Below are 25,436 nucleotides of genomic sequence, written 5' to 3' on the forward strand. Positions count from 1 at the left end.
CCCTACAAAATAACCCCTGCTTACAGGGTTCTTAGTACAGGGCTTACTGTAAGCTCCTGGAGGACTGGCTACATCAGGGGTGTGTGGCCTAATATTAGACTTCCCAATCCCCAGGTCCCAGCGGGGGATCCCCTGGTTTTACAGGCTTCCCCCCTCCCCCAGCCAGCTGGCCGGCGGGGGAAGCTCCACCCCCATAGCTATTATGCACCTCCAGGAACGATTCCCATAGGGAATGATGGGAATTGATCCGTGGGTGTCAGGGGCTCTGGGGGGGGGCTGTCTTTTGAGGTAGAGGCGCCAAATTTTCAGTATAGCATCTAGTGCCTCTCCCCAAAATACCTCCCAAGTTTCAAAAAGATTGGACCAGGGGGTTCAATTCTATGAGCCCCAAAAGAAGGTGCCCCTATCCTTCATTATTTTCTATGGAAGGAAGGCATTCTAAAAGGTGTGCTGTCCCTTTAAATATGATGGCCAGAACTCCCTTGGAGTTCAATTATGCTTGTCACACCCTGGCTCCTGGCTCCGCCCCCAGTGTCTCCTGGCCCCACCCCCAAAGTCTCCTGACTCCACCCCCAATGTCCCCAGATATTTCTTGAATTGGACTTGGCAACCCTACCTAATATGCAAATGAGTTCCTGCAAAAAAAAAAAAAGTGCTGGGCTGATATATTTGACAAACTATACCTGGGAGAAATAATCAATAGCCAGGAAAAAAAAAAGGCTTCAGTCCATAATTACTGGTTTCCTAAAGTACTGTTGATTGATTCCTCTAAAATAGGTTTGTTTGTTGTTTCCCTCCCTGTTTATGTGGCGTGCACTTCTTTCTCCCACATTTCCATGCAAGCAATTAGATTACGAAAAGAAGAATCTCTACACCCTCAAGGTGGAGGCAACCAACACACATCTGGATCCACGTTTTTTCCACCTGGGCCCATTTAAGGACTCGGCGTTTGTCAAAGTCTTTGTGGAAGACGTCGACGAGCCGCCGGTGTTTACCATGCCCTCTAATTTGATCGAAGTGGATGAAGACGCCAGGGAAGGCAGTGTCGTTGGCCAAGTGGTAGCTCAAGACCCGGATGTAGTCAAGAACGCAATCAAGTAAGTCTCCTTCCACCCAGGACACAAAAAGAAAACGTACCAAATGTTTCTACCTCTCTTACGCCCCCAAATATCTCTAAGAAAAGAAGGACAGCATCAAAGTCTAACACTGATGCCTATGTACTTCGAACAGCGCAACTGTGTTTGGGAGGGCCTTGTTAAGCATATCTAAGCAGCTGATGTGAGAGCAGCTGGGAGAGCCGGTTTGGTGTAGTGGTTAAGTGTGTGGACTCTTATCTGGGAGAACTGGGTTTGATTCCCCAGTCCTCCACTTGCAGCTGCTGGAATAGTCTTGGGTCAGCCATAGCTCTGGCAGAGGTTGTCCTTGAAAGGGTGGTTGAAAGAGCCAGTTTGGTGTAGTGGTTAAGTGTTCGGACTCTTATCTGGGAGAACCGGGTTTGATTCCCCACTCCTCCACTTGCACCTGCTGGCATGGCCTTGGGTCAGCCACAGCTCTGGCAGAGGTTGTCCTTGAAAGGGCAGCTGCTGTGAGAGCCCTCTCCAGCCCCACCCACCTCACAGGGTGTCTATTGTCGGGGGGAAGGTAAAGGAGATTGTGAGCCGCTCTGAGACTCTTCGGAGTGGAGGGCGGGATATAAATCCAATATCTTCATCTTCTTCTTCTTGATGTTGAAATCCTGCCATTTATAAAGGCGAATGGTAAGACAGATTCACATTCCTATTGTAGCGATCGTTGTTAGTAGAATATTATTATTAGCATATTAATATTTGAAAACTGTTACAACCCCGCACTTCCTTTGAGAAGGTCAGAGGAGCCAGTGTGATGTAGTGGTTAAGTGCACGGATTCTTATCTGGGAGAACTGGGTTTGATTCCCCACTCCTCCACTTGCAGCTGCTGGAATGGCCTTGGGTCAGCCATCGCTCTCGCAGAGCTGTCCTTGAAAGGGCAGCTGCTGTGAGAGTTCTCTCAGCCCCACCCACCTCACAGGGTGTTTGTTGTGGGGAGGAAGATAAAGGAGACTGTGAGTCGCTCTGAGACTCTAACTGGAGGGCAGAAAGAAATCCAGTGTCTTCTTCTACATATAATTTCTAAAAGGTGTACGCAGCAGGTGTCTCTAGAGGAATCTATTAGCATATCCAGAGCTTTTTTTCTGGGGGAACACAGTGGAACAGAGTTCTAGAACCTTTAATGGACACAAAATTCTCAAAAAAAAGTGTAAAGGTTCATGAGGGGCACCCATGTGTTTCTCCTCCATTTCCTGTCTCTCTTTACATCTCATGGCAATGTCATTCTATGCTGATGATCTCCTGCCCTTATTTTGTTTGAATGCAGCACTGATTTTTTTTTTTGGGGGGGGGGCTTTGGGGAGATTGCCATTTGCCTTCTCTCCAATCCCCCTTTCAAGTCAATGCCGGCAGGAAACTAAACCTCGTGCAGCTCCTTTTAAACCTTCCCCCGCCATTTTGTCTTAAATTCTGCACTCCGAAACTAGCAATAGTCTCATATTGCTAGACTCATGCCACTTGTCAATTAAAAAAAATAAAATAAAATGAGTGTTACACCAATGAAGAGGGGAGGGTGGCAGATGCTAAAAAAGTGGCGTTTGCATATGCCACGCACCCTTGATACTGTAATGTCCAAATCATTAATAAAGTCAACTTCTTGTTTGTTTAACCCTGTGGTCTGGTTGTCTCAGAGAAAGATGCCCACCCGCATACATTGCTGGGCTAATGTATCTGCTGATATCTCCGTGACTGACAGAGGACCTGAGAGGTGAAATGGCTCTCTCCTTGCCCATACACAAGGCAAGAAAGGTAGCGATGTGTGATGGCTTGAGCTAATTGCAACCTTAACCCTAATTCTGTGGGAAAGAAGGTGTGCAGGGTGGTAGACTTTCTGACTGATTTCCCACTAGCCTTACCACACTCTCGCTCTCCTCTTCCCAGCGGGGCTTCCATTGGATTTCACCCTCTCTGCCCCAGGGCTGCAACTAGCTTCGCCTTTTTCATGCAGCAAACAGAAGCCGGTTTTTTGGAAGATCTTGTTTGCTGTGCGAGAGAGGTGGAGTGAGTTGCAACCTCGGGGCAGCTTGTGTGAAAACTGGCAGGAGCCCCGCTGAGAAGAGGAGAGCGAGAGTGAGGTACGGCTAGTGGGGAATTGGTCTCCGTACAAGTAAGAAAGGGGCATTGCAATGAGATTATTTGAAAATTACTATGAAAGAAAGGACAATAAAATTGAAATATTTGTTCACATTGTTTTTTTAAAAAAACCTTGACTGATTTCCCACTCGCCTTACGCCGCTCTCACGTACCTCTTCTCAGCTTGGCTTCCTTCCGATTTCACACTATCTGCCCCGGGGCTGCAGCTAGTGATGGCGTTTTTGCGCGGTAAACAGACACTGGCTTTTAGTGGTGTCCTGCCTTGGCCAAGAAGGGACTTGGCCAGGGAGGGGGTCCCCCCCCACTGCCGCCCGCCCAGCCAAGCACCACCAGCAAGGAGGCCCCCCCTGACAGATACCGGGACTACCCCAGGCCCCCCTACTCACCCCAAAGCTGCAGGAGCGGCTCGGGGAACCAGGCGATGGCCACCCCAGGTCCCGCGGCCACCTGACATGGCAGAGACCCGCCCATTGTGGCAGAGGACCAAGGCCAGGGCAGCAGTGAGCTGAGGAGAGCCCCCCCCAAGCCGCGGCAGCCAGCGCCACTGCGCCCTGCCACACAGCCCTCCGGGAAGCCGACTCAGGAGCAGAGAGCGGGAAACGCCCCAAGATGCCACGAGTCGGCATTGGGGCTTATAAGGAGGGGCGGGGCCAACCCAGAGGGAGGAGGAAGCAGGTGGATGCAAGGAGAGGGCTGCCTACCCAGAGAGAGAGAAATGACGAGGAGCCCAAAGCGCCACTGGGGATAGGAGGATTTGGGTGGTGTAACCCAGCCCCTTCTCAGTTCTGAGACCTCCACAGCTGGTCTCCAGAAGCCCTTGGGGGAGGCTGGAAGTGAGGAGGCCTCCAAGGGGGCGGCAGGGGCATGACAAGTGGTTTCTGTTTGCTGCGCAAAAAAAGCCGACACTAGCTGCAGCCCCGGGGCAGAGAGTGTGAAATCGGAAGGAAGCCTCGCTGAGAGGAGGAACCTGAGAGCGGCGTAAGGTGAGTGGGAAATCAGTCCTTATCATTCACGGGGGTGGGGGGGTTAAATTGAATTAATGGAGGGTTGTAAAAGGTGTGAGTTCCCAATTGGAATAAAATGCTAACTTTGTACATTGTTTTAAACCTTTGTCAAATATATAGAACTTTAAACTTCCATTAAAAAAAAAATAAATAACAGTCCAAGATCATGATGGAAGTGCTGTAATTTCACAGATACTCTCTGAATCGGCACACGGATTTGGACAGAATCTTCAGCATCCATTCTGGAAATGGATCCATATTCATCTCAAAGACACTTGATCGGGAATCAACCCCATGGCACAACCTCACAGTCATAGCCACTGAAATCAGTAAGTCACAGAGGTGTCGCGCTTTTAAGTGTTTCTAAAGTTTCTGCATATTGCACAAATGGGCAAAAGTTGTACTTGTGATGAAACAAAAATAACCCACCGTCACTTACACAGAGGACTCGCAATCCAGCTGCTTAAATGTAAAAAAAAAAAAAAAAATGTGAGCAGAAGCTCATCTGCATATTAGGCTACACCTCCCTGATGTAGCCAGTCCTCCAAGAGTTTACAGGGCTCTTCTTACAGGGCCTACTGTAAGCTCTTAGAGAACTGGCTACATCAGGGGTGTGTGGCCTAATAGGCAAAGGAGGTCCTGCTAGAATTCCTTACAGGGCTCTTCTTACAGGGCCTACTGTAAGCTCTTAGAGGACTGGCTACATCAGGGGCGTGTGGCCTAATAGGCAAAGGAGGTCCTGCTAGAATTCCTTACAGGGCTCTTCTTACAGGGCCTACTGTAAGCTCTTAGAGAACTGGCTACATCAGGGGCGTGTGGCCTAATAGGCAAAGGAGGTCCTGCTAGAATTCCTTACAGGGCTCTTCTTACAGGGCCTACTGTAAGCTCTTAGAGGACTGGCTACATCAGGGGCGTGTGGCCTAATAGGCAAAGGAGTTCTTGCTCCAAGAAAAGCTCTGAATGCGATCATAGAGGTGCGAGTTGGTAAAAAAAAAAAAGACTTATAAATGATAACTGTATTGCAACATTGCATTTGTTTTGTGCCATTTTGATTAATTACCTTCCCGCACATACTCAAATTCTTGGAATAATAACTCTGTGTGGATTCTGGAAGAGGTTTCTAGCAGCTCCTCATGAAATAAAGGGTAAAATCCTATGGTTTAATTCTGCGAGCAGTGATAGTGTGAAGAATCATAGAATCATATAGTTGGAAGGGACCTCCAGGGTCATCCAGCCCAACCCCCTGCACAACGCGGGAAACTCTCAAATACCTCCCCCTAGATTCCCAGGATCTCCATTGCTGTCAGATGGCCATCTAGCCTCTGTTTAAAAACCTCCAAGGAAGGAGAGCCCACCACCTCCTGAGGAAGCCTGTTCCACTGAGGAACTGCTCTAATGGTCAGGAAGTTCCTGTTAATGTTGAGTCAGAAACTCTTTTGACTTAATTTCAACCCACTGGTTCTGGTCCTGCCTTTTGGGGCCACAAAAAACAATTCCATACCATCCTCTATACAGTGGTCCCCAACCTTTTTGGCCCCAGGGACCAGCCCCAGGGCTGGCCTGTTGACCACGGCCCCAGGGCCAGAAAGGTGGGGGGACCCAATTCGGCCTCCCCACAGTGGTATTTCCTCCGCCCTCCTCTGCCCCCTGTGCAGCCTCGCCACCTCCTCCTCCCCCCATTTTCCTTCCCCGTTTGGTGTAGTGGTTAAGTTTGGTGTAGTGGTTAAGTGTGCAAACTCTTATCTGGGAGAACCGGGTTTGATTCCCCACTCCTCCACTTGCACCTGCTGGAATGGCGTTGGGTCAGCCATAGCTCTGGCAGAGGTTGTCCTTGAAAGGGCAGCTGCTGTGAGAGCCCTCTCCAGCCCCACCCACCTCACAGGGTGTCTGTTGTGCGGGAGAAAAGTAAAGGAGATTGTGAGCTGCTCTGAGACTCTTCGGAGTGGAGGGCGGGATATAAATCCAATATATTCTTCTTCTCCTTCGCCACCACCATCCACACAGCCTCGCTGCCTCCCCTCTCTGTTTCCTCCTTCGCCTCCGCCATTGGCGCAGACTCACCGCCTCCTCCTCCCCCCATTTTCCTCTTTCCTCCTTTGCCGCCACTGTCCGTGCAGGCTCACCACCTTCCCCCCTCCATTTCCCTCCTTCCTCCTTCGCCACCGCCGTTGGCACAGCCTCGCTGTCTCCTCCTTCCCCCGTTTTCACCATTTTAAGGCTGGGGAAGGGAAGGCCTTAAAATGGTGAAAATGGGGGAAGAGGAGGTGCCACGAGGCTGCGGGGGGGAGGGGTGGCGAGGCTGTGCGGCCCATCTCAAACAGGCAACAGCCCTGTACCAGTCCCCGGCCCGGGGGTTGGGGACTCCTGCTCTATATGACAGCCCTTCAAGTACTTGATGGTGATCATATCACCTCTCAGCTGCCTCCTCTCCAAGCTAAACATGCCCAGCTCCCTCAACCTTTCTTTGTAGGACTTGGTCTTTAGACCCCTCACCATCTTTGTCACCCTCAAGAGGCTTATCCTGATGCAAGAGGCTTCCTGCCACGAGGGGAGAAATCACCTTGTACTAGAAGAAAGCACTACTGCTAACTGAACATAATTGCTTAGATATTATCACTCCTAAAATTAAGTCAAATATTAAACAAAATCAAATTCCTCCCCCTCTCCCCCCACCTTGAAAACCACTAGCCATGCTAACACTTCACTTAAGGAAACAGAAGAAGGCCGAAAAGAATTTTACTCTGCAACTTCCATCTCTGACCAGGTACTGGGTATGTTAATCGGTGGAGCACTGTGGTTATGTTGTATGTATTGTCTCTCTTCAATTCCAGGCAACCCCAAACAAAGCACCCAGGCACCCATCTTCATTAGGATTTTGGACATAAATGATCATGCACCAGAATTTGCCAAGTACTACGAAACGTTTGTTTGTGAAAATGCAAAAGCCGGACAGGTAAACATACACTCGGTGTATTAAGACACTCGTGTCTGGTTTCTGTTGCTTCCTCTTTCCCATTAACTTGTACATTTATTTAGCAAACTTATTGCAGCATCCTTATCCTTTTTTGCTTAGTACAGTGTGAACAAATATTCAGAAATCCCTAATATTCTCTACTTTAGCACATGTTTTCACCAACAGTTCTCAATGGGAGAGAACATACTTGTTTCCTTCCTTAAACCATTCCTCCCCCTCCATCCAAAACGTTCGAGGTGGCTTAGAAAAAGAGAAACGTACATTGAAGTTGAAGAACTGCTGTATTAATAAGGGACACCTACAAAAACATGGCAATAAAAAACTCTTAAAAGACTTGGGCAAACCAGAAGGTTTTTAACTGGAATGTGAAAGAGAGAGATGCAAAAAGAAAAAAAACATAGCCCATCCCATTAATGAGACCCCACACCTAAAAGCGATCCATCTCTGTTCTCACAACCCTAATCTCAGAAAGAGGAAAAACCAAGAGCACAGCCTCAGCGCATGATGTCAATGAATCTGAAATGTTTTCCCAGTACAACAACCTTCTTAGAGGTTGTAGGTTTCGTAAGATCCACTCCTTTTAGTGGCATAGACAACCTCATTGTTTAAAATAGTAGGGGGGGGATGAATTTTGGCCATAATCCACTTTCCATAGAATCATTCCAGACAGCAATTATCAGCAGCAATTCCTGTGATCATGATAACACTTTACCAGAACACCACCACGGTGAGAGAAGTTAGTAAAGGTTGATGCTCATAAGCATCTGAACATATGAAGCTGCCTTCTACTGAATCAGACCCTGGGTCCATCAAAGTCAGTATTGTCTTCTCAGACTGGCAGCGGCTCTCCAGGATCTCAAGCTGAGGTTTTTCACACCTATTTGCCTGGACCCTTTTTTGGAGATGCCAGGGATTGAACCTGGGACCTTCTGCTTCCCAAGCAGATGCTCTACCACTGAGCCACCGTCCCTCCCCTCTGTGTTTATTTCTCACATTGGGTTGCTCTGTACAAATGGGTTGCCAGTTGAAGGCTTGGTCCAGATGGCCGATTTGAGGTGACACAGGGATGGCCCGCAGACAAATTAAAAAAAAAACGTTCAGAAGCGCACATCTGGCAACTGTCCTGCTCTCGTACTCACCCTGTTCTCTGGCATCACTGAAGCAGCTTAAAAAGCGACGACTTCCTCAGTGGTAGCAAAGTGTATTAATGTGCTCCTCCTTTGGATTTATGAAAGGTAAATCTTATCTAGAGTGAAGTTTGCTATTGAACAAAAACTCTATGGTGGAAGCCAAGTTTATCATAGAGCTTTTGTCCAAATACCAATGTCACCTCTATGTCCTGGAAGTGATAGAATCACTTCTAGGTCACATGGTCAATGACATAGACATGTCACTGCATGTTGGATGGACTTCCCTACTGCTCCTGGTAAGTCCCCTCCTCATCACCCACCATTAGCCAGGGACCTGGCAACTCTATATATACTGCCCTCCAGAGTAGGGTGTGTTGTAACAGCCCCATACCAGTGTAAATTTTTTCCCTTGATAATAATTTGTTCCATAATTCATCTAAGAAGCTTGGAGTCGAAGCTTCTGGTCTCTGTTCTCCTTTTGTCTTAATGACAAGCCTGTGAGATAGTTTACACTGAAAGACATTAATTGACCCAAGGCCAACCTGGAAGTTGTGTGGCTCTCGGATTCGCTACACCACACAGGTTCTCTTACTTCTTCCATTTATCTCTCACCTAGGATGACAGATGTTACCCTGAGGTAGCTTAACCATCTCTATGTTACTTGCTCATGCACTCACTATGCCTGCTGATATATCATTCCTGATTATGGATGCCAGCCTCCGAGTAGAACCTGGAGATCCCCTGGAATTACAGCTCCTCTCTAGACTACAGAGAGAAAATGGATGCTTTGGAGGGTGAGCTCTATGGCATTGTACCCCACTGAGATCCCTGTCCTTCACAGGATCCATCCCCGAATCTCCAGGAGTGTCCCAATTTGGATCTGGCAGCCCTACCCCCCCATCCTCCACCAATGGCCAAGGGGACCGGACAAACTTACCCCTAATCAAGATAGGTATGAATGAGATCCAAGTTTGTATCCACCGACAAAGCATCAAAGTTATACGAACACAAAGGGAACCACATTTACATTCCACCAAGAAGGGACATGTCAGACAGGTTGCCGTGTATGCCATCATCCAGTTATCCAGAAGTGACTGATGGAGAAGAGAAAGAGGTGATTGATGGAGGAGAGAAGAGTATGCCCGTTCCACAGCACAGGAAAAGACTCCATGAAATACTGATCAGCAATCCATGTTTAAGAACCTCAGGATTATTTGCTAGATTTCCTGCTCCGCCCCCAGTTGCCGGGATATTTTCTCCTCGTGTTTTTCAGGACTGTAATTGCGGAACTCTAATTAGACACCTTGTTTAAATTAACTCACTTATCTTGGCTGCTGTAGCCCTTCCTTCTTTTGAAGGCCTCAACAAAGGGGAGGTTTCTATCCAGTTGATTTGATGCCTGCATGGAAGAACTTCTCCGGCATACTTGAAGCAGAATGTCTGGCTTGATTGTGACTCAGAGGATGAAACTGACCTTTCCCTAATCTCCCGTACCAACAATTGCTACTGCAGGAAGAACAGAATCTTCAGTTGCAGCAGAGGCTGGTTTTCTAAAGCATGGCGGGGAGGTTTTTTGAAATACACCCAAACGCACGTTGCCTGGTAGTTCTTCTTGGCCCGGCCTCAGCTACGTTATGTGGGAGGATGACTCAGAAAGATTTTTTTTCCTTTTATCAATGACTACAAGGAAGTTTGAGATTACCCACAGGAATTAAAGTTACACTGCAAACAGGAAAGAACGAGTTCTGGTGACTTTATATGATGATGATTTAAGGAAGCAAATCCGGCTGGCTGCTACACCAACGCAATGGGCTTTTCACGGGAATTGGTCATTTCTTCCAGAAGTGTGTGTTTTTAATGCCTCTGTGGGGACAGAAAGCTAGACTCAGAGGTAGGAAGTGGTCAGCGGGGATTTAGAAGGTAAAGAAATACGTACAATCTGAATAGACAGTTGGAGGCCGCACAAGGCCTGGGAAGACCAGCCTCCATCAGCAAAATATGTCGCTGTGACAAACGCATCAGCGACCAGCTTCACAGGTTCCAAAGATGAGTCCTGTCAAACACAAACGTGAAGGCTAAAACCAGTCGGTTCATAGCTCAGAATTAATATCTGTCCATCAGTGTGTCACGTTATCCGATCTAAACAGATCTACTGCAAATCTGAAGCAAGGTCATCCAAATTCAGCATCAAAATAAGGTCTGTACGGAGGGAAGGCAGCATTGTATAGACCAGTGTTTCCCATTTGCAGGGTTGTGACCCAGTACCGGGCCATGGAAGCCTCACTACCAGGTCACAAGAAAAGCCAAAGCTAGCCCCGCCCCCAGCAAAGCATGACCTCTGCTCTGCTTCCTTCCTTCCCCTGTCTCTATGTTGTGCACAGAGGATCTGGGCTGCCTCTCCTTCCTTCTTCTCCCTTCCCAGTGTTTAAGACAAAAGCTGGAGTCCACTGGCAATTTAGACCCATGAAGTGTTCTTCAAGGTATGAGCTTTCATGTGCCTTGCAATATGCTCTTTTGGGGAGATTTCCCCAGGAGGCCTGGTTGGCAAAGAAGGGTGTGTGTGTGTGTTTTCAGCTGGGAGGGGTGGGAAGTAGGCATTCCAGTGGGTATGTTTTTTTTTTAACAAATGACCCCTGGGAAGAATTGTTGCTGGCTGGGGTCATCTGATGGTGAGAAAGGCTTTTTTTCCCTCCCTCCCCCCCTTCCTTCCTTCCTTCCTTCCTTCCTTCCTTCCTTTCTTTCTTTCTTTCTTTCTTTCTTTCTTTCTTTCTTTCTTTCTTTCTTTCTTTCTTTCTTTCTTTCTTTCTTTCTTTCTTTCTTTCTTTCTTTCTTTCTTTCTTTCTTCCTTCCTTCCTTCCTTCCTTCCTTCCTTCCTTCCTTCCTTTCTTTCTTTCTTTCTTTCTTTCTTTCTTTCTTTCTCCCTCCCTCCCTCCCTCCCTCCCTCCCTCCCTCCCTCCCTTCCTTCCTTCCTTCCTTCCTTCCTTCCTTCCTTCCTTCCTTCCTTCCTTCCTTCCTTCCTTCCTTCCTTCCTTCCTTCCTTCCTTCCTTCCCTGCAAGTGATGCTCTGTCTGCATTCTTGGTGCTGAGAGCAGGGGGAGCAACAGTAGAAGGGCTTCTAGTGCCCTGGCCCCACTGGTGGACATTCTGGTGCTTTTGGGGCATTGTATGAGAGAATTTTGGACCGGATAGTCCACTGGCCTGATCCAACATAGCTCCTCTTATGTTCTTTTTTCTATGTCTTCTTTTCCTCTCCTTCCATTTCATTCTTTCCCTTTCTTTCTTTCCTTCCATTTTTACTGGATGAAACTTTTCTGTTCATCATACTGTTGTTGCAGACATAGAAGCTCTGCCAATGAAAAGTTGGCTCCCCCAGTTGTAGCCAGCTGGCCTTTCTATGAGATTTCTGTGTGAGTGAGTGAGAGTAAGAGGTTTGGGGCAGAAATAGATTATTGGAGATTACTGCAGTATATCTCAACAGCACTGGAAGTGATGGTACTATGAACTTGGCACCATTTTACTGGTCCTGCTTTTAACAGCTGTCTGACACCAAAATTAAACTCCTCCTGTAGATATTAAAAAGGATGAAAAGTTCACTGACTAAATATCTGCAAAACAGGTTGCTTTTAAAAGCATGGGAAACAGCCAGTAAAAAGCTGCAGGCCTCTCATAAATATCCTTTTTGGAATAACTACAAAAAAGCTTGTATGAACTTCATATAACTGGAAATTAATTTATTAATTGCAGTACAATTCTCTGCTACCTTTCACAGCAATTTTCCAGTGTTTCAACCAAATAAAAGTATGAAAAATAGCTGTCGAAAGATTTTCTTGAAACCAAGCAAGCTTGATTGTAGCTTGAATCAGGGTTCCAGTAGTAGCAGCTGAAGGAAGGGCCTACTAAATGTTTCAGGATATTTTGAGGTAGAGCAGTTGCCAGGGCCCAGTGTGGGTGATACACAGTGCTGTCATTCCTGATGGCAATGGCAACAGCACTCCTAACTGCATACACTGGCCAGTGCTGTTGAGGAAGGTGTGTGTAGGTGGTGCAGGCAATTGAACAAGGGCATTAGGAGTGCTTGCAAACTGGAGAAGAACACACGAACAGATAGGTGCATGCAGTTTTGGGAGTGGAAAGAGAGGACCGCCCACTTTCCACTCCCATTTTGGCTCAGCATGAGTTTCAGAGAGATTTTTTTCTGAAAATGAAGTTACTTCAGAAGAAGTGGCAGGCTTGGGGGAGTGCCCTGGAAGTGACATCACAGGAAAAGGTGGAGTTTTGGTTCAGTGTGCCCCGGAAGTGACATCACTTGGCCCTTGACACCACAGGAAATGACATAATTCCTGTCTCCCAGCTCCACCCCCAAAGCCTCTTGGCTCCATCCCCAAATTTTAGTGGGCCATGAAGGAGAAGTGTAAAAATAACTGGGCCGCAGGAAAGAAAAGTTTGGGAAACCCAGGTATAGACCATTCTCATTAGCTCTCAGAAGCTAAGAGGAGTAAATGCTTAGAAAAGAAACCACAAAGGAAGACTCTGCAGAGGAAGGCAATGGCCAATCACCTTGGCTTCTCACTTGTCTTGAAATCCCCCTTGCCAAATGTAGTTTGCAACCTGAGAGAACTTTATACACACACATAAGATCTGTGCTGCGTTGGGCCAAATGGCTCATCTGAATGCAGCTGTAGATTTTCACACTTAGAGTGATTTTTTTTTAAAAAAAAGGGTAAAGGTAGTCCCCTGTGCAAGCACCAGTCATTTTCAACTCTGGGGTGACGTTGCTTTCACAACGTTTTCACGGCAGGTTTTTTACGGGGTGGTTTGCCATTGCCTTCCCCAGTCAGGTACACTCCCCCCCCCCACCCCAGCAAGCTAGGTACTCATTTTACTGACCTCAGAAGGATGGAAGGCTGAGTCAATCTGGAGCTGGCTACCTGAACCAGCTTTTGTTGGGATCGAACTCAGGTCATGAGCCGAGGGCTCTGACTGCAGTACAGCAGCTTTACCGCTCTGCGCCACGAGCACCTCCTAATGTCCAGGCACGCTGAGTCACTCACTCCAATAATTCTAATATTTCCCCCACCGCAGCTGCATCTGAGAATTCCATTTCATCCCTGAGATCTGAGTGGGGAGTTGAACCCCACTTGACAACACGGGCAGAGTAGTTGTAATTTGAGGCATTAGAAAAGGCTGGAGATTTCCAAAGGTTGCTCTTCAGCTTGCTGAATGAGGCACTCAGAATTGTTTCGAGCACTGAGCTTGCCTGCTGTTGGATGGAGCAAGCCCTTGCTGATGGGCTTCTAGGTGAACGCAAAATTATGAAACCAGAAGCTGTGTGCGGATGTCACGTAGAAACAAATCTGTTTTTTCTTGCCTCTGGTTCAGTGGAAAGCTCATCAGCAGTGGGAAGTAGAAAGCAGGGATTAGGGATGTGCAACGACAAAAAAATTCGGCAAAATTCAGATTCAGTGATAGTTGGGGCCAATGTTCCTTCTAAGCTGCAGAATCTTGTGAGCAAAAATTCTACTTTGTGAGCTCCTGGCATTAAAGTTGTGAGCTCCTGCATCAATTAATGTTCTCTGGGGTCATCCTTCCTCAGCTAAGACCAAAATGTGTAAGCTGGAGGCTAAAACCTGTGAGCTAGCTCACGCTAACTCAGCTTAGAGGGGACATTGTTTGGGGCCAACGTATTCAGCATAGCCGAATACCTCTGGATAACATATCCAGCAATAAGCCAAATATACGGGAGATATTCAGCTATTGCCAAATATACGGCCCTAATATATCTTATGGACCATTGAAGTCAATGGCAAAATAGAATACAGTGAAAGGCAGCTGGAGGGGAGGGGGTCTGAGGGAGAGGCCCCAAAATTGCAGGGCAGCTGCAAGGACCTCTCCTCTACGGAATCTCCAAGTTCCAAAAAGACTGGACTGGGGGTTGTCAAGCAAAAAAAAAAATAAGAGTAGGAGGTCTGAAGTTAGAATATCTGAGACAAAACCTGAGGGAGAGAAGGGTGTTCCCAGAAAAGGACTGGAAGCACCATGTTAAATTTACCTGAAAGTTAGAACAACTCTAAATGTTAGATTACTCCACACGTAAGGCTGTATGCAAAAAGTTTACTACCTTACCAGAAGTTAAAGTTAGCAGAATGGGTTTGAACATATGAAGCTGCCTTCTACTGAATCAGACCCTTGGTCCATCAAAGTCAGTATTGTCTTCTCAGACTGGCAGCGGCTCTCCAGGCTCTCCAGCTGAGGTTTTTCACACCTATTTGCCTGGACCCTTTTTTGGAGATGCCAGGGATTGAACCTGGGACCTTCTGCTTCCCAAGCAGATGCTCTACCACTGAGCCACCGTCCCTCCCCAGAGTCCCAAAATTATGGAATTAACCTCCAGATCAAGGTTCAATTATCTACTGCCCTGGCCTTCAGGAAAAGGTTTGAAGTCAAGCAGTTCGTTTGGGAAGGTGGAGAGTTTAGCTTGCGCTGATTTTCTGGGTATGCTTTTCAATTGGCTTCAAGCCTGTGCTGTTCTGTTGATGCAGGTGTTGTATTTTGGGAAGTTTTGTGTTTTAATTTTCCCAAGCCACCTTGAGCATTTGCAGAAGCGGGGTAAAATGTCTAATCAATTAAGCCAACCATTAAACCAATACGTGCCCCGCGAATCAATAAGGCAAGAGATGATGATGAGAAGAATTGCAAACTAAGAATGAACTATAACAAATAATAATTGTGTGTATCTAACCCCTACCTGCATTGTCTTAATGGCACTTATGCCTTTTTTAAGACTGGACAGCACTTTCTTCCATCAGTTTCTTCTCACACTGCTGGCTTTCTAGGGCTGCGATTTTGTGACAACTCTTCCAGTGAAAACCCAAAAAGTGATAGCATGCCTCTCTAGGAATTGCTGGTAAAAACCATAGAGTTTCAGAACGTAAGCTTTTGCGCCCATAGACAATGATGAAGTGTGCATGCGCACAAAAGCTGACATTCTGAATGAAACTTCGTTAGTCTTAAAGGTGCTACTGGACTCCAACTTTGTTCTTTTGCTTCGGACCCACGTGGCTGCCCACCTGGATCTACCTATGAATTGATGTCCATCAAAACATCCTATCCTTAACAGCCTTGCTCTGGTCTTGCAAATGGAGGACTGTGGCTTTCTTGAGTGGGCCAATCCATCTTGCGTTGGGTCTTCCTCTTTTCTCGCTGCCTTCAGCTTTTCCTTACGCCATTGTCTTTTCCACTGAATCTTGTCTTCTTCGAATGTCACCTAAGTAATAGCCTCAGTGTGATCTTTTTTAGCTCCTAAGGAGAGATCACGTTTGATTTGATTGAGAACCCAGTTCTTTGCCCTTTTTTATGGTGGTCCACAGTATTCATAACATTCTCCTCCAATTAGATATATCAGCTCAATTATATGAATCAATTAGCTGTATTAGTGCTACACGACAAGTGCAAAAGTCTACTGGCTTGCTTCTCCATAAGCCCTTTCAGCCACGTTGTCAAGCATGCATGTTTCTAAGTGCCATGATGGTTTCTTAGACAGAGAACAGGCCACTAGTATCTACCACCCCCCTCCTCTTTACAACGGTTGGGCAAGCAGTAAATCTATCTAGCCCAAGGATGTTTACGCTACCGCCTAGCTGGTAAAGCTGTGAGGTGCCTCTCCCCCAGATTCACACAAACAGTTCTTATCAGGTCTCGGAGAAGTGTGAGAAAGGGAGATGGTTTTAATAGCCTAAATTTCTTAGTAATAAAATAGATACTGTGTAGGAACCTTTGAACCCATTACTCAAATTGCATCTTTATGCTATCCTTTGAAGTAATCCTATATAGTAACTATGTAACCATGTATACGTCATTACTTCCAAGGATTATGTCCTTGGTAAAGCTTCCGAGTTTCTACAATAAAGCAACTTTTAATTCAACAATTATTGAGAAATATCGATGCTTGACACACGTCTCAGAGCAGACGGTTTATCAGAGAATTTGAAAAAGGGAAGTTTATTTTAATCCTTTCTAACGACGATTTCCCATTGTATTTTGGCAGCTCATACAAACTGTGAGCGCAGTGGACAAAGACGACCCCCCTCGTGGACACAAATTCTTCTTTGAACTGGTGCCTGAATACACCATCCATCCCAACTTCTCTATCATAGACAACAAAGGTGGGTTTGGCATCCTCGTCCCCGAATGCCCTTTCTTAGGGTGTTTTTACACTGACAGTTTGTGACTCTCTATCACCGCATTGGAAACTCACCTTTTACATTACGTAACGTTCTCGCAACTGTTTTGCATCGTTGCTGCCCGAAGCATCTACATTTGTTTCGGTGAGATGCGTTTCAGAGCTGCTGCTGCAACATTTTTCTCTCCACCCTAGTTTTGATCTGGTCTTTTCTCTACAGGCGTTTCAAACTTGTATTGTAGAAGTTTTCATGCATTTTAAGAGACTCCTCCAAAAGCCACCACAAGGTGCAGTAATTTGCATGAGAACTGACAGCGCTTGAAATTTTTACATATCATTGCTTGCCTCATCTAGCAATTTAAATTTGTATTGTTTTTGCCATGTTGACACCATTTCCAAGCAATCGTATACATTTAGCTAAGCACTGGTATTCCGGCTGCCCTCTGATCAGAGATACCTCGCCCCCCCACCCAAACAGAAACACTTAAATGTAAAAGGAAAATAATTAAAGCAGAACAGTGGCAGGCAATTTGAAGACTCTAAAACTCTGGATCAAACTGAATGTAAAAACACCCTTAGTCTTTTCCCTGAAAGCTCCTGAATGTCATTTTGCTTTTCTCTCATCCTTCCGGCCCAGATAACACAGCAGGAGTGATAACCCGAAGGAATGGATACAGCCGCCATAAAATGAATACCTATCTCCTGCCGGTGGTCATATTCGATAACGACTACCCCATCCAGAGTAGCACCGGCACGCTGACCATCAGGGTGTGCGCCTGTGACAGCCGGGGAAACATGCAGTCCTGCAACGCCGAAGCTCTGCTCCTTCCAGCCGGCCTCAGCACGGGAGCTCTCATCGCCATTTTGCTCTGCATCATTATTCTGCTGGGTAAGCAACTCCTTCCCCTTTTCCTCCTCTGCTTTTGTGATTTTTAAAATAGGTTATTTGAGACTGGTACAGGCACACAGGGGTGGAATGCTAGCAGGAGCTCCTTGGCATATTAGGCCCACACCCCTGATGTAGCCAATCCTCCAAGAGTTTACAGGGCTCTTATTTGTAAGCTCTTGGAGGATTGGCTACATCAGGGGTGTGTGGCCTAATATGCAAAGGAGCTCCTGCTAGAATTCCACCCCTGCATGCACATATAGTTTGACTTGCCAGCTCTGGGTTGGGAACAGTGTTCCCTCTAAGCCAGTTTGGTGTAGTGGTTAAGTGCATGGACTCTTATGTGGGAGAACCGGGTTTGATTCCCCACTCCTCCACTTGCAGCTGTTGGAATGGCCTTGGGTCAGCCATAGATCTCGCAGAGTTGTCCTTGAAAGGGCAGCTTCCATGAGAGCTCCCTCAACCCCACCTACCTCACAGGGTGTGTGTTTTGTGTGTGGGGGGGAGATAAAGGAGATGGTAAGCCACTCTGAGATTCAGAGTATAGGGCAGAATATAAATCCAATAATATCATCATCATCATCATCATCATCATCATCATCATCATCATCATCATCATCAGAGTCGAAAACGACTGGTGCTTGCAGAGGGGACTACCTTTACCTTTTACAGTGCTGTTGTAGATTTTCCAGGAAGTATGGCCATGGTCTTGGCATTGTAGAACCCGACATTTTGCCAGCAGCTGTAACCAATATTCTCAGAGGCATAACACAGAAGGTTATACCCAGCATTCGCTTTGTAAAACAAAAGAAGGAGGTGGTGCTCATTAGCATAACTCATTAGCATATGCCGTCCCCCCAGCCAAAAGCAACTCGATGAAAGAAAGGAAAGCCCAAGCGTGCAAGGCTTTCCTGGGCCACTCCCCGCCCAATCAAAAGGCCAGCAAGCCATCTGCCACTCAAAATCACATAAGAAGTGAAGAAAGGGTGGTGTGGGCTATTCCAGGGATTCATGAGGGCTGCCGAGGGCATAGCAAAGACCCTAGTGGCTGGCTGGCTGCCCATTCTCCTAATCCAGGGGTTGCTATGCAGCTGAATCTACTATTCAATAGGCAAGGTAGGTGGGGAGGAAGAGGGGGAACCATCAGGAAGGTTCAGGAGCTGTGCTCCTATAAGCTCCTGCTGAATCTGAGGCCTGGTTAGACCTCTGCTATATAGAGCACGGGTGGCCAACGGTAGCTCTCCAGATGTTTTTTGCCTACAACTCCCATCAGCCCCAGCCATTGGCCATGCTGCCTGGGGCTGATGGGAGTTGTAGGCAAAAAAAAAAATCTGGAGAGCTACCGTTGGCCACCCCTGATATAGAGGTATAGTGTTATACCATTTTTGCCAGCAGCTTTAACTGGCATCCTCAGAGGTATAATACTATACTTCTATATAACAGAGGTATAGCCTTCTCTTTTATACCTCTGAGGATGCCAGTCACAGCTGCTGGTGAAATGTCAGGTTCTACAGTGCCAAGACCATGACCATACAGCCCGGAAAATCTACAACAACTAATGAACTCTGGCCATGAAAGCCTTCAACAGCCTTTATAGTGTGTTTCTTTCCACTTTCCCATATGAGATGCACTGTCGCTACAGTGCAGCTCCATCAAGAAAGTGGAAAGGAGGAGAAATGGGAGTTCAAAGTTGCATGAGGGGGTAGTGTGATTATTGGTGCTTGTGCACTAATATGATGTGGTTGAAAGAGGAAGGGCAGGAGCAGGGGCAGGGCATGGAGACACATTCCCTAGGCTTTTCCTCAGTCGTTCTCATTTGTGTGTTCCTCTTCCTTCAAGGGGTGGCTTCTGTTCCACACATGATTTACTCCCTCTAGTGGTCGAGTCGATATTACATTGTTTTACGTCCAGCCTAAAAACCTGCAGTTTAATTCTGCAGGAAGATATTCCAGACATAAAGCAGTGTAATGTTGAATTGACCACTAGAGGGAGCAAAAAGCATGCAGAACAGAAAAGAAAACTCTGAAGAAGCAAGAACACTAAAGTGAGAGCAATGAATAGAACACAGTCCAGTAGCACCTTTATGACCAACAACGTTTTATTGAGAATGCAAGCTTTGAGGAAAATAAAAATGTGGGGAAGTCCCCTGTCTTCTTCCATGCTACTTGCTGCTCCTATTGCAGCAGAACGAGCATATTTTGCATTCCTGTGAGGTGTCAAGCTTCCAGCAGGTTACCAGGGCTTTGGATCTAATTCCATATGTTGGATCAACAGCCCCAAAGCTCTCTGCTGATGCAGTTCAACTAAACTGTAGCCCGGGGATGTTGAACTCATTTGTTATGAGGGCCGGATCTGACATAAGTGAGACCTCGTTGGACCGGGCCATGTGTGTACCTATTTAAGATTAGGTAGCAGAGATATAAACTTTTTTTAAAAGAACACAGACAAACATGACTATATTTTTTAAAAAAAAACCACCCTATAATAAAACATGCTTAAATCATTAGCACTTGTTGGTCTTAAAGGTGCTTTCTTTGTATCTCTCCTGTGTGATGCAGGGAACTGGGCAAAGGAAGCTCTGACTTTTCCCCTCCCTCCCCAGGAGACCATGAGGGGGAGGTGCCTCAAACATTAGCACTTGTTGATCTTAAAGGTGCTTTCTTTGTATTTCTCCCATGGGATCCAGGGAACTGGGCAAAAGAAGCTCTGACTATTTTCTTCCTTCCCCAGGGGACCAGGATGGGGAGGAGCCTCAGCCAATAGAAGGAAGAGAGGCTTGGCTCAGTAGCTCTGCTGTGTGATTAAGAGAGAGCCTGTCAAAGCAAGCTCTGCCTCTCCCCCTTCCTCCCCAAATGAGGAGCCTCAGTCAATGGTGAAAACAGAGGTTTTGCTCTGTAGCTCCTGTGTGATTGAGTAAGCCTGGCAAAGCAAGCTGTGATGCAGAAGGGAACAAGAGAGAGGGAGAAGGAAGCAGATGACAGCCAGTTGCTCAGGGGCCTGATAGGAGCCCTCTGGGGACCTGATTCAGCCCCCGCGCCGCATGTTTGACACCCCAGGCTTAGATTGTAATACTCTACTGAGAAAAACAGAGGGAGGAGGAGGCCTGGGAACAGAGCACTCATCCAGTTCCAGGCCTGCACCTCCCAAGGTCAGTCTGCCTGCCAGCTGCTTTGTTATATTACGGAAGGGGAAAAAAAGGGTTCTCTGCTAACTCAACATTAAAAAGTCTATCAATTAACTTGCTACAAAAAGCCCTGTATGAAACAATGGTGACATCAGGGAGTGTGACCTAATATGCAAATTAGTTCCTGTTAGGCTTTTTCTACAACAAAAAAACCCTGAAGAGGGCTAAAACTTGTTTTAATTAGAGATTATCACTACATCCCCGATGCCTCTCTATAAATAGGGAACGGTTCGTCTTTATAAGACCTAAAGTATCTGGGACATACATAGAGTAGCAATAAGGGAGACTGGGACATACATATTGTAGAAAAAAGGGAGACCACCCTGGACTCCTGGGAACATCTATCCTAGAAGTAGGGGGCTCTATTTTACACATATTTCCTAATATACATCATGAGGCCACCAATGGGTATTAGCAGGGAGGGAATTCTAGCAGGAGCTCCTTTGCATATTAGGCCACACCCCTGTTGTAGCTCTTTTTTGTAAGCTCTTGGAGGATTGGCTACATCAGGGGTGTGCGGCGTAATATGCAAAAGAGCTCCTGCTAGAATTTCACCCCTGGGGATTAGATACATGAAAAAAGTAGTCCAAAAGTAACAACGATTTAGACAGCCATAACAATAATGTTAGCACCATACCTGGGAAGGAAACAGTAACAACAAAGCACCTAAATACTGCAGTGGACTTGATGAGAGAGTCTTACTCATTCATAAAATGTCCCTAACACCAGGGCTTTTTTTGTAGCAGGAACTCCTTTGCATATTAGGCCACACCACCTGATGTAGCCAATCCTCCAGGAGCTTACAGTAGGCCCTGTAAGAAGAGTCCTGTAAGCTTTTGGAAGATTGGCTACATAAGGGGTGTGGCCTAATATGCAAAGGAGTTCCTGCTGCAAAAAAAAAAAAAAGAAACCCTGCCTAACACAGAGATTTCCAAGAGGAAATAACACTTTGCGTCCCTTAAAACGGCAGCAACTTCTCTGAAGAGCAAGCTGTTAAGGGCCAATCTGTAAGTCTGGAGTGAAGCATTGTTGCTTACAGTAAGCTGAAGAGTGCTGAAGGCAGCTCACTTTGCATCGTCTGAAGAGCCAGTGAAGGCACTCTCTGTCGACAAGGGGGGGGAAAAATAACCCCCCAAAATGAGAAAGCAGTCCTCGTTCCTCACAGACAATGAGAGAAACAGCTTCTCAGCGCTATCCGAGCTTTGTGTAAGCAACGTAAACAGAAAAAGAAGAAGAAGAAAAAATCCTCAGCAGACTGTAGGCAAGATCCAACAAGGTCCGCTGCGCCGTGGCGACAAATAAACAGGGCTTTTTTTGTAGCAGGAACTCCTTTGCATATTAGGCCACACCCCTCTGATGTAGCCAATCCTCCTGGAGCTGACAGCAGGCCCTGTACTAAGAGCCCTGTAAGGAATTCTAGCAGGACCTCCTTTGCATATTAGGCCACACACCCCTGATGTAGCCAATCCTCCTGGAGCTTACAGCAGGCCCTGTACGAAGAGCCCTGTAAGGAATTCTAGCAGGACCTCCTTTGCCTATTAGGCCACACACCCCTGATGTAGCCAATCCTCCTGGAGCTTACAGCAGGCCCTGTGAGAAGAGCCCTGTAAGGAATTCTAGCAGGACCTCCTTTGCCTATTAGGCCACACACCCCTGATGTAGCCAGTCCTCCTGGAGCTGACAGCAGGCCCTGTACAAAGAGCCCTGTAAGGAATTCTAGCAGGACCTTTTTTGCCTATTAGGCCACACACCCCTGATGTAGCCAGTCCTCCTGGAGCTTGCAGGAAGCCCCCTACTAAGAGCTCTGTAAGCTCTTGGAGGATTGGCTACTTTGGAGTAAAAAAAAAAAAGGTAAAGATAGTCCCTTGTGCAAGCTCTGGAGGAGAGCTGTGGCTGGTCCGACCCACCATGTGTCAGCCACATGTTCCCAGGCCAGGTGGTGTGGCCTAATATGCAAATGAGCTCCTGCTCGGCTTTTCCGACACAAAAAGTGCATTGCTTAGGCACATGTAGAGTGATGTACTGACCACCCCCTCAATGCACACTGCGTCTCTCACTTTGGTGTAAATCCTGGTCAAAATTTTACCTTACTTTTAGAACTTGCTTTTTTGTTTGGTCATGTGCTTGGCTAACCCACTCATCAGCTCTTTTTTTTTTGCACTTCCAGTTTTAGTCGTGCTATTTGCAGCCATGAAACGGCAGAGGAAGAAAGAGCCTTTGATTGTTTCCAAAGATGATGTCCGGGACAATATCGTGACCTACAACGATGAGGGAGGCGGGGAAGAAGACACCCAAGCCTTTGATATCGGAACACTACGAAACCCAGAAGCCAGAGAAGAAAGCAAAATCAGAAGAGACGTGATGCCCGAAACGATCTTCCAAATCAGGAGGACTGCACCGCTGTGGGAAAACATTGATGTCCAAGATTTTATCCACCGAAGGCTAAAGGAGAACGATTTGGATCCGACTGCGCCTCCGTACGATTCCTTAGCGACTTACGCATATGAAGGGAATGATTCGGTGGCCAATTCACTTAGCTCTTTGGAATCGCTCACTACAGAGAGCAACCAAGATTACGATTACCTCAGCGACTGGGGGCCTAGGTTTAAAAAGTTAGCAGACATGTACGGCGGAGATGAGAGTGACCAAGACTGAAACACCTTTCCAGCGGTTCCAGTGTGCATAGAGATTTCCGTGTCAGAGGGGCTGCCCATTTTTTTAAAATGAGATGGCTCTATGTATACAGACTCAAAATGTATACATAGTGCTCTTGGACACAGGAGAGACAAAAGGCAGTCCGATGTGGAGGAAATTTCCGCATATATATGGAAGACCATGAAGTACTGGATCATATCCTGAGAATCGAACTGTGTTTCTTGGTCTGTGTTCATGGGATTAATGCCTCTGTAACTAGCTAAAAGTGACCTACATCCTCTTACTTGGAAAAATGCAAATAGGTGTTTGTCTTAGTAAGGGTTTGCTTAATTAATAACTCAACGTGAATGGAAATGGTTAGGTTTTCTAAAAGAAGGGGGGGGGGAAGCTATATTTCACACTTTTGGCCTAAGATTTGGAAAGAAGTTATTCAGCACTTAGTACCTAAAAAGGCTTTTTGTGCCTTTATTATTAAAATGTACATTTTCTCACTCTTTTTTTTTCTTAAAAAAGAACTTCTCGTTTTACTTTTACTACTATGTGGGTCAAGTACCCATGTTATAATTTGACTATACGTTATAAAGATAAGAATGACTATTACTGCCATATTTATTGAATAAAAGAATGTCTGTGTGTGGATTCATGATATTTTTATATATGTATATTTCTATTTTTGTATTTTTATTAAATAAATTAGTATTTATCAATGAAACGCTATTGTATTTATTCGGCATGCCATCCTTTAGACAAGAAGAGGGAAAACTATATATTGTAACTACTGGGGTTTGTGATTTTGTTTTGTTTTTAAAGATGAAATGTTTAGATCACAACAGAGACTGGGGATCACGCAATCCCAGCACGAATGGCTGTGGCGCTACAAGGTCAGATGACAACACAGTGGAGATACATTAAGGTGGCTGACTTTTTATGGTTCTGGAGCAATGGCGATGGCTCCGGTTCAGATCTCATAAGAACATAAGAGAAGCCATGTTGGATCAGGCCAATGGCCCATGCAGTTCAACACTCTGTGTCACATAAGAACATAAGAGAAGCCATGTTGGATCAGGCCAATGGCCCATGCAGTCCAACACTCTGTGTCACATAAGAACATAAGAGAAGCCCTGTTGGATCAGGCCAGTGGCCCCTCCAGTCCAACACTCTGTGTCACATAAGAACATAAGAGAAGCCATGTTGGATCAGGCCAATGGCCCCTCCAGTCCAACACTCCGTGTCACATAAGAACATAAGAGAAGCCATGTTGGATCAGGCCAATGGCTCATGCAGTTCAACACTCTGTGTCACATAAGAACATAAGAGAAGCCATGTTGGATCAGCCTAATGGCCCATCCAGTCCAACACTCTGTGTCACATAAGAACATAAGAGAAGCCATGTTGGATCAGGCCAATGGCTCATGCAGTTCAACACTCTGTGTCACATAAGAACATAAGAGAAGCCATGTTGGATCAGCCTAATGGCTCATGCAGTTCAACACTGTGTCACATAAGAACATAAGAGAAGCCATGTTGGATCAGGCCAATGGCCCATGCAGTTCAACACTCTGTGTCACATAAGAACATAAGAGAAGCCATGTTGGATCAGGCCAATGGCCCATGCAGTTCAACACTCTGTGTCACATAAGAACATAAGAGAAGCCATGTTGGATCAGGCCAATGGCCCATGCAGTTCAACACTCTGTGTCACACAGTGGCCAAAAAAACTCAGGTGCCATCAGGAGGTCCAACAGTGGGGCCAGGACACCAGAAGCCCTCCCACTGTGACGACCCCCCCCCACAAGCACCAAGAATATAGAGCATCATTGCTCCAGACAGAGAGTTCCATCAATACACTGTGGCTAACAGCCACTGATGGACCTCTGCTCCATATGCTTATCCAATCCCCTCTTGAAGCCATCTATGCTTGTAGCTGCCACCACCTCCTGTGGCAGTGAATTTTAATCTCATTATTCTCTAGTGCAGGGGTGTCAAAATCATTTGCTACGAAGGCCGGATCTGACATAAATGAGGCCTTAAACTACAAAGAAGTGACACCGCAAGTAAGGTTGAACAATCACCCAATACTGTGTTGCAAGGTAAGTATATCAACAGGTGTAACCGTATATGATAAACAATATAAATCTTACCAGCACACAAGGCTGTAATACAAATTCGACTGGATGGACTATGGAAGGTTGATCCTGCTTCTCC

The 25,436-nt window shown here is 46.3% G+C and overlaps 1 protein-coding gene across 1 annotated transcript in view; it reads left to right on the forward strand.

Moving 5' to 3' along the window:
• Positions 1-23,361, forward strand: part of LOC132575492 (cadherin-9-like) — a 144,198-nt gene extending 120,837 nt beyond the window's left edge. Inside the window, exons 6-11 of the mRNA XM_060244295.1 lie at positions 844-1,097; positions 4,416-4,552; positions 7,055-7,176; positions 16,372-16,489; positions 17,144-17,395; positions 22,744-23,361. Coding sequence (XP_060100278.1) covers positions 844-1,097; positions 4,416-4,552; positions 7,055-7,176; positions 16,372-16,489; positions 17,144-17,395; positions 22,744-23,231 — 1,371 coding nt within the window. The 3' untranslated portion in view covers positions 23,232-23,361. The remainder of the gene's footprint in view (positions 1-843; positions 1,098-4,415; positions 4,553-7,054; positions 7,177-16,371; positions 16,490-17,143; positions 17,396-22,743) is intronic.
• Positions 23,362-25,436: the final 2,075 nt, after the last annotated feature.

This window comes from Heteronotia binoei, chromosome 7, assembly GCF_032191835.1.
Source record: "Heteronotia binoei isolate CCM8104 ecotype False Entrance Well chromosome 7, APGP_CSIRO_Hbin_v1, whole genome shotgun sequence".
NCBI lineage: Eukaryota > Metazoa > Chordata > Lepidosauria > Squamata > Gekkonidae > Heteronotia > Heteronotia binoei.